Source organism: Parasteatoda tepidariorum, chromosome 7, assembly GCF_043381705.1.
Source record: "Parasteatoda tepidariorum isolate YZ-2023 chromosome 7, CAS_Ptep_4.0, whole genome shotgun sequence".
NCBI lineage: Eukaryota > Metazoa > Arthropoda > Arachnida > Araneae > Theridiidae > Parasteatoda > Parasteatoda tepidariorum.
The window spans coordinates 72,472,537-72,481,641 of NC_092210.1; the positions used below are offsets into that span (position 1 = coordinate 72,472,537).

Genomic DNA, 9,105 nt, shown 5'->3' on the forward strand with positions numbered 1-9,105 from the left:
AACTTTTTAATGGAGGTAAAGGGATCCTAGAGAAGCATTTTATTATTAAATGTGTGTCTGAATGTTATGTCAATAAGCACTAGCAGATGGCCTGAATTATGGAAAATAATGATTTTTCAGTCCAGTTGGACTTGTTTGTTCACCATCACTTTTGTCAGATTTGTCATGTTTAAATATTTTTTTTGTCATGGCATTTAATAAAAATCACTATCCTTCTTGGATTTCTTTAAAAATCTTGCCACCAACCTGACTGCAACTGCTGGATATGTTAAGGGTATGTCTAGAATCGATTTAATTGTAGTGATCTATGCTCTGTCGGAGTAAAACATCTACTAGTGCTGGTGGTTGCTTTTTTGAGCAAACCTGACCTGTGACCTCTTGTAATACAGCACTTATCAAGCAGTTAGAAATAACTTTGACTTGTCTTTTGAATTTTCTTTGGGACCCAAGTTTAAACAAGTCGTTTCCGGGCACGCATTCATATTTTGTTACCTTCTACCATGCTAAAAAATTTTGCTCTTTTTATGTATTTAAGTAATTTTTTAACTTTGAAACTTCATGTAATGGATAGCACTGGAAAAGAATGAGTCTAAAGAAGCTTTATTTTTTTCAGAGGCAGCAAATGTTGCAATTTTGATGATGCTTCAAGAAAACTTTGAAAATAAACTAAGCTGCTTACTTGGACTACAATCTTGCCAGAGTTTTCTAGATAACTGTCCTATAGAATTGTTGCAAGAAAAAGAAATTGATGAAATTGAGGAAACAAAAAAAGATGAAGATGATGATGAAGAAGAAGAAGTGAATATCAGCTTTCTATTCTTTATTCAGCTCTATCACTAAGAATGAAGATATAAATACTGCTAACATGAAATTTTTTTTAAATACTTAAATTGTTCAATTCAAAGGAACTTAAATTTTATAATGAAATTTTGTAAGTCATAATCACCGATGATTCCACTAGACTTTAGAAACTATGAGTCCTTTGGACCAAAGACTTCCGAATTTTTGGTTCCCTTTTTAAAAAATGGACAGAAAAATTTATTGCTAGGTAATAGGTAATTTTATTATGAATAACCAGGTAATGGGACCTCATGACAGAGTCAAACCTCTTCAATGTGAGCACACTTAATATGAATTTCTTTTAAGTGAACTAATTTTCTATTCACTGTCAATTATTTATGCATATAATGCTTTAATTGTAAAGCTAACTGGCTTAATGAAATAACTTTTTTGAGTGAATTTTAATTTTACTATCCATGAAAAAGTGTGACTTTTAATGTAAACAGACACTTTTATCTTCGCTCTAACAGGTGAGGAAACTGATGATTCACATTGTCATTAATACTATAAGTGAATTTATTTCTAAAAAATATTCCTTGTTAAATTAATATTGCTTTGTTAAATTAAGGCTAGGTTGTTAATGACCCTAAAATTCTTAAAAAAATGTCCTTAAAATATAGAAACAAAACTTTAAAAAATTATCTTAAGAGGAAAAATAATACCCTTAGCATGTTTTATATTACCATTTTTTTTTCTAAAAAAATCCCCTACTTTTATTCATAAATTAAATAAAAATAAATAAGTAATTCAAAGAAATATGTAAATAATATATAAAAAATTTCAATTCAAAATTTGTGAAGAAAAAAATTAATTCAGTATCAACATTTTCTTAAAAGGTTCAAAATATTCAGAATTCATGAGAAAAAAAAAGTAAAAAAGAAATAATCTAAGAAATGACTAAATGCATTTATCATTGACATCCTGGCTGTGGTTATAATGTTGAAAATTTACCATTTCAGTTCTCAAATAAAAGAGTTGAATTAATTGAACAGATCTGTGAGGAAGGCATGACTGAACCAATATTCTCTTTTATAAAGTAGGCAACGGCATAAGCCCTTTCTAACTTCAAAATGAATAGAAAGTCTTATTGAGCTTTCACCAGTGTTAAAAGAGACAATTTTATATGGGTGTAAACAAGCAGGTTTTCTCAAATAAAAAGTGCAATATTCTTTTTTTTATATAGGTGATCATTTTCCCCTTACTCATATAAGTTATTTCAAGAAAATGATATTGCTGGTTGCCACATTTCTACTAATAAAAACTAAAAACATATAAAGGACCAAAATGTGTCTTTTTTTTAAAAAAAATTTATTTAATTAGCAAAAACTGTATTATCTGTCAGCATTTTTTTACAAAATAAACCACACAATTTTCTGTACAATTATTAAACTTCATCTAAACCATTATAATTTTATTTCTTTAAATTAATAATAATTTTAACCTTCCAAGTGTTTAGTTGTATTTAATATGAGAATATAAAAATCATAAATGATTTAGTATTGAATGAAAAATAAAAATACTTTTGTTGACGTAAAACATTTTGTGTTTAGGAAAGGTGTTTTAATTAATACAAAATGTCTTTGTATTCAATGATTTCTAGAACAAAACATTTTCAAACTGATTTACCTAAACTACATTTAACATGAACAAATGTTTTTCGCCCCTTCAAATCGACATTTACGAGATTTGACTCTGATATACGCCGAAGAGCCATTACATTATGAGCACCCCCCCTCTATAACAATGGGCTCGCCCAGGTTTTCATGGTTTCTCTCCCTGGAACAATGTTTTCATGGGGCACATTAGGACCCATAATCCTCATAGAACAATCCCTGACCTCTGTAACCTACTTGAACATAGTTGCAGTCCAGGTTCACCCATTCATGGCAACAGTTTTTCCTGGGGGGGGATGGTGTTTACCAACAGGATAATGCACCATGTCATAAGGGTCGAATCGTCAAGGAACATTCCAGTGACTTTCAAGTCATGTCTTGGCCCCCAAATTCACCTGACCTTAATCCAATAGAGCATTTGTGGTCCTACTTGGAAAACCAAATTCGTGCTGCCACGCTACCCCCTCGCAATGTGGTGGAGAAATTGCAGGACCAGTTGGTGAGCGCTTGATACAAGATACCTCAGACTACCTATCAGCACCTTGTGGAATCAATGCCACGGCGGGTGCTAGCAGTTTTGAGGGCTAAAGCTGGTCCTATATGTTATTAACAGGGTGGTCATAATGTAATGACTCTTCGGTGTATATGAATTAAACATTTCAAAATGTCTTTTGAATGACAGGAAAATAATATGTTACATTGTTATAGGATTGTATATCCTAAGCCTATATATCTTTCTTTCAGACTCTGTTAAGAGTACCTTTTATTCGTAATCCATGGTTTGATGATCATTTTGACATAAAAAACCCACAACATCTTCTTGGGAAAACTTTATATCTTATAGGACGGGAGGTGAACAATTCTTTATTAGGACAATCTTATCAGCTATATGGATTAGCACTTTATGAAAAATGGGAGAAAGTGACTGATCTTTTGAAACTATATTCAGAATCTGATGATATTGCTCTGTTGAGTGATGTTGTAAGTATTTTTTTATTAGAAATTATTATGTAAAAAATTTCTTTCCGCTGATGTTCAACTCAGGGTTGCCACAGGCGACTTAAATGCAACGATTTGCAACTATTTTCAGCATGAGGCGACTTTGGCAACTTTTTATGCCTGAAAAGACTAAAAAGGCAACTATTTTCAGGAAAAGGAGACTTTTCTGTTCTCCTAGCAATGTTTTTTAGCATAATTGGGTTGAAAACCTGCTGCCCGTGAAATCTTCTGAAGACACTAAATTTCTTTTGTTAGAAAATGTAAAATAAAAATAATAAAATTAAAAAAAATTAAATAAATAATTAAAGCATTAAAAAGTTTTAGATTTCAAATTTGAGTCATCACTTTTTAATGCATTCAATTTGCATAGATTCTAAGTCTATTTCATTTCTTGATCGCGTTTTGAACGGTTATTGCTAAGAAACTCTGCATGATTTTAAAAATCCCAATTTTTAATATAATGCATGAATTTTGAATTTGAGTAATATATTTCACAATATATATATATATATTTGCTAAATCNTATATATTTGCTAAATCAATTCCGTTTCACCAATTTGCTAAATTGGTGAAACGGAAAATTTCTTAGAAAAAGTGTGTGTGTTTTTTTTTAATGAAAAAGTATTTTTTGAATGAATTCTTGTAATTAAAAGTATTTAATTTTCTGCAAATATACTATTTTTTTTATATAAAAATTTAGAGCTAGAACACTTTTGTTTACATAAAAATTATCGTATTTGCCACCAACGTGACTAAATATATCATAGTATATGACAATTAAGCCATTTAATGAAATTTTAGTCTTATTTTTGCTGAATTTTTGTTCTTATTTAGGCAACTATTTCATGCTTTAGGCTACTAAAAGCAACTATTTTGTTCATTTTTTACTGTGGCAACCCTGTCAACGTATCTATTATGATAAATCAATTTGGAATCTATTTTAATCAATAATTGTTCAAGGTAATATTTAATGCAATTATTCAATTACACATAATTGAAATTGTCTTTAAAATAACTATTTTTTAAATTAANTCAATTTGGAATCTATTTTAATCAATAATTGTTCAAGGTATTATTTAATGCAATTATTTAATTACACATAATTGATATTGTCTTTAAAATAACTATTTTTTAAATTAATTTATATGAATAAATTATTGAAAATTTTTTATTGCAATTGAGGTTCAAAACAAATGTTAAATGAAATTTGGCTCTCATAGTTTTAATGATAAATAAGAGCATTACTTTTGATAGAATTTTAAGAAATTGTTAAATTTTTTACTTATAATCATATATTTTTCTATGTAATCATATATTTTTAAGTTAATTTTATGTAAAATTTATTTTAAACCTTGCGCCAAAATTTAAGACTAAAAGGTTAAAATTTTTCTTACAAATTTATCTTGTAACAGTGTTTTTTTAATTATCTATCATAAAAATGTATTTTTCTTAATATCTTCCTATTTATTCGATATTTTTTTTAAGCTTATTACTTTCTGAATCTTGTATATATATATAGGTGGAACAGAATTAAGTTTCAAGTATCAAATTAATGAAAATCCTTTTAAACTTTTGCATGATTTAAATTAAATTATTGTTTTAAAAAAAAAAATCAATGATTTAAATCAATTTTTTTATTTATTTATAATAATTTATAAACATTTATTTGTTTGTGATTTTTTTTAATGTCTGATTCCATTCATGTTGAAGGTTTTATCTTGAGAAATAATGAACGAGGGTAACGAGTATAAATTATTATTTGATGCTCTAAATAGACTAAACATATAATAATAAAAAAGTGATTAAAGTTGGATTAAAATAATGTGAAACTTTTTAAATGTAATTTCCATGTATGTGATATAATTTGTAATTTAATAAACAAATTTCAATTATACCAATTTAGTTTTAAGTTTATTTAAATATAAATACATTTAAAACTGGTTAAACACGTAATCTGTGTGTTTAAATAATGGAGAAAAGCCTAGAGTTATTAAGAGTAACCTTTTTTTTTGTCTCCTGATCTAATTTAATTTATTCTTCATGTGATTAATAGATTTTGTTATACATATCTATACTTCAACTGTCAATTTTTTTTCTATTTTTACTAATTTTTCAGCTTAAATTAAATAATGCTTTTGTTTTTATTAGTATGTTATACATATCTAATTAATTTTACTATTTCAGTTAAAAATATTTAGTACTTTAGTTATAATATTGTTTTTTTTTAACTAATAAGCAATATTAATGTTTTTATCAAAGCATTGATTGGTATAAATTTTAAAAAAAATTTATATTTTTAAATCATGTTTTTAACAACTGTGCAACATATATGACAGGAAGGCAAAAGAGGTGTATAAACTGTGTCGGAGATCCCATGTTTTGTTTTAAAAATAGATTTTATTATCTCTACATTTTCTGAATGAGGGAAACTTGAATCATTATTTTCACCTATGGGTCATTAAAACCTTATTTGCAAAAATTATTATATATATATTTTTTTTAAAAAAAACATACAATAATGGGAACTTTCTACCCTTTTATGTTTATTTAGTTTTGCATGCATGAATGCATTGTTTTAGTTTTTTTTGTTCTCTTGTTTAGTATTTGTGTGAGACTTAAATCTGTGAAAATGCTAAAAAAAGAATGTTTTAATTTTAGATTGGAAAAGTTATGCATCAAATTGATGCTATTCCTGAGGAAAGTAAAACCTTGAAGGAAAATTTAAGTCAACAGTTTAATGTTAGTTAATAATTTTTTTTTTGTGATATAGAATGTATATACTGGACAAAATAATGGAAATATTTTTATCCTAATGTATTTTTTCATATTTCTCAAGAAATACTTCAAGAATTATTTTAAACCTTCAGAAGTGTTCAGATCATGCAAATTCTCATAGATATCAATGAAGTTTAAAGCTCTTAGAGGTTTGAGAGACTGACAATAAATTACAAACTAAAAATAGTGCTTTTGCACACCCTCAGTCAAAAAATATAACAATAGAATTGTAACTTTTGACAATTATTTTAATTATTATATGCACTAATTGCGCAAAGTTTCGTAGGCTTAGCTTAAATATTTATGGAGATATTGGCACTTTTATACATATAAAAAAATTCTCTTATGTTTTTTGGCTTATAGCCATTTTGTTTTGTTTGTATTACATTATTAATGTAATTTGTTTGATTAATGGTTTTTCACCTCAATAGATAGGTGTAGAGTTGCGATGGCTCAGGGGATAGAACGTTCGCCTTCCAATGAGGTGAACCGGGTTCGAATCCCAGTCGATATGAATTCCGCATCTGGCTTGCACTGACCACAGTGCTGACGTGAAATATCCTCAGTGGTAGATGGATCATGGGTTAAAGTCCTCTTGTCGTCAGGCTAACCGTAGAAGGTTCTCGTGGTCTTTCTCTTCATGTAACGCAAAGGCAGGTTAGCTCCAACAAAAAAGTCCACCACGAACGCAAAATTTCCCCCAATACTCGATCCTGGAGTTCCCTTGTCTTCTGGATTGGGTTCAAATTTACATGGCTACAGAGTTGAGCATTAGTAGTTGTAAACCCATAAAATTGGGTCAATGACGGTTATAAAATAAAAAAATTTAAATAGAAAGGTGTATTGTGAATTTTTAAAGCTCCACTTTAGGGGCTTTGTCAGTACAGAATGTTTTATTTTGAACTTAATTACAGGAAACCTTATATTCAGATCAATTGAGGTCTTTGTTATCAAATGATATATTATGTTTTTTTCAGATAATAATATGCAATTTTCATAACTGTTCTGAATTAATTATATAACTTGTAATGTTTATTCAGTCAGTAGATTATTATTTAAACATAACAGATATTATTTTTTAAGGCTTGTTTCTCTAGGGCTTTGCCAGTATAGCTTGTCTTCTTTCAGACTTAGTGCTACTGAATCTAACATTTAATTGATTGAGGGCTATGTCATCAAATGAAATTTTATCTTTTAGTGAATGATATGCAATTTTCATAACTGTTTTGAGTTAACTATATAATTTATAGCTTTTATTCTATCAATTAATTTCAGTTATCAAAGATTTATGGCTAGAAATGGATAATTTAGTCTGTTTTTATCCAGCAATAATTCGTATAATAATTATTTAAAAGTTTCAAATTGTCAATATGAATAACCATCACAGTTACAAGAAAATTAAAATAATTTATATATTTAATATTTATATTATTTAATAATTAAATATTTTTTTTTTTAATTTTTAAATATTTAAGCCATTTGTAAGTAAAGACAAATTCATTTTGATGAACTATAACTAAATAAACTATAGCTTTTTTATTTTCTTTTGCAAAAGAGTTTCAAAAATTTTTTTTTACTGTACATTTTGTTTGAAAATTAGGTTTACAAATGAAATTATTAAACCTGTTGGTTGTTACTAGTATTATAGCAGTACAATGTTTGCATTCATGTTTCCAGAAATATTTCCAAGAGTTGAAGTCTAAAAACAAAATAATTGATGGTTCTCTTTGTGCTGCTCTTGCTGATGCTTTGAAGGATATATCTAGCCTAGAAAAAGAAGATATTGAAGCACAAAAAAGGCTGTTTGTGGAGTGGGAAAAGCAACGGGAACTCGCTCTCAAAAAGCAGAATCAGGGTATTGATAAAGAGGTAAGATTGAAGGTAATAGAGGAAAAGAAGGAGTATTTATTTTGGAAAGAAAAATTGCTTTTCTTCTTTGAGAATGAAGAAAAAAATTTGGATGAGCTGAAGAAAGCATAACAAATAATTGAAGCTATCAAGAAAAAAGAAGATGTGAAGGACACTTATTTTCCACCTGAGATTACCAAGAAGAAACAGCTGAGGAAGACCAAATATCAACGTTTAGCCCGAGTGAAGAAAATCTAGTTAGGATTTTATATTACTTTTTCATAGATTGTACAGTTAAATAATGACTATTTTAAAATCTCTGTCTTCTTTATTTATCAATTTTTTTAAATACTAGTTTAATGTTTATTAAATTTATTGTTTTCTTAAAAAAATTTATAAATAAAAACTAGGTAATGGATTGAAACTTTTCTGAACTCTTTGGTGGTTGGGCCAAGAATCAAAGATTTCGTTCATCCTACCACATTCAGTCCCATTTCTTAAAAAAGAGAACGATTATTAAAATTTTAGCCAAATTACTGTGTTTTTACTTAAATTCCTTTTTTTTCTCTTCATTTTACATAAGTTTTGTCATGATTATTATCAAGTGTAATTAGTACACAAGTTCTTCTTACTATAAGCAACTAACATTTTATCAACAATCACTTGATACATTCACAAAGCAGTACGCAGTTACAAAATACTGCATAATGACACACTTTAAAATAGTATCCTGTGGCAGGTTTCTTATAAAGAAGTTGAAAGACGTTTTCGCACAATATTAAAAGTGTTTCAAACAAAAGCTTGTTTATAGATTATAGTTAAAGGGGCAAAAAATAGTCACTTCCAGGTTTGTTTTTTTTTCCTTCTATAAATTTCGTTTATGATGCTGGAAAGCCGCTTTTTCAGCTGACTGTGTAATTTTGCGATTTAAAGACATTTGCAACATTTGCTTGGTTAAATCTGGGATCTAAATTTTATTTTAACTCTAGATTTATAAACATGCATGGCTGAAACACTATCCATAAACATT

At 27.8% G+C, this 9,105-nt stretch overlaps 1 protein-coding gene across 4 annotated transcripts in view; it reads left to right on the forward strand.

Annotated features, from left to right (window-relative positions):
* LOC107442041 (small ribosomal subunit protein mS27) overlaps positions 1-8,608 on the forward strand; it is a 28,210-nt gene extending 19,602 nt beyond the window's left edge. For all 4 annotated transcript variants that reach the window (XM_043051453.2, XM_043051451.2, XM_043051452.2 and 1 more), the window contains exons 6-9: positions 614-798; positions 3,198-3,434; positions 6,111-6,191; positions 7,905-8,608. In XM_043051453.2, coding sequence (XP_042907387.1) covers positions 614-798; positions 3,198-3,434; positions 6,111-6,191; positions 7,905-8,207 — 806 coding nt within the window. In that variant the 3' untranslated portion in view covers positions 8,208-8,608. The remainder of the gene's footprint in view (positions 1-613; positions 799-3,197; positions 3,435-6,110; positions 6,192-7,904) is intronic.
* Positions 8,609-9,105: the final 497 nt, after the last annotated feature.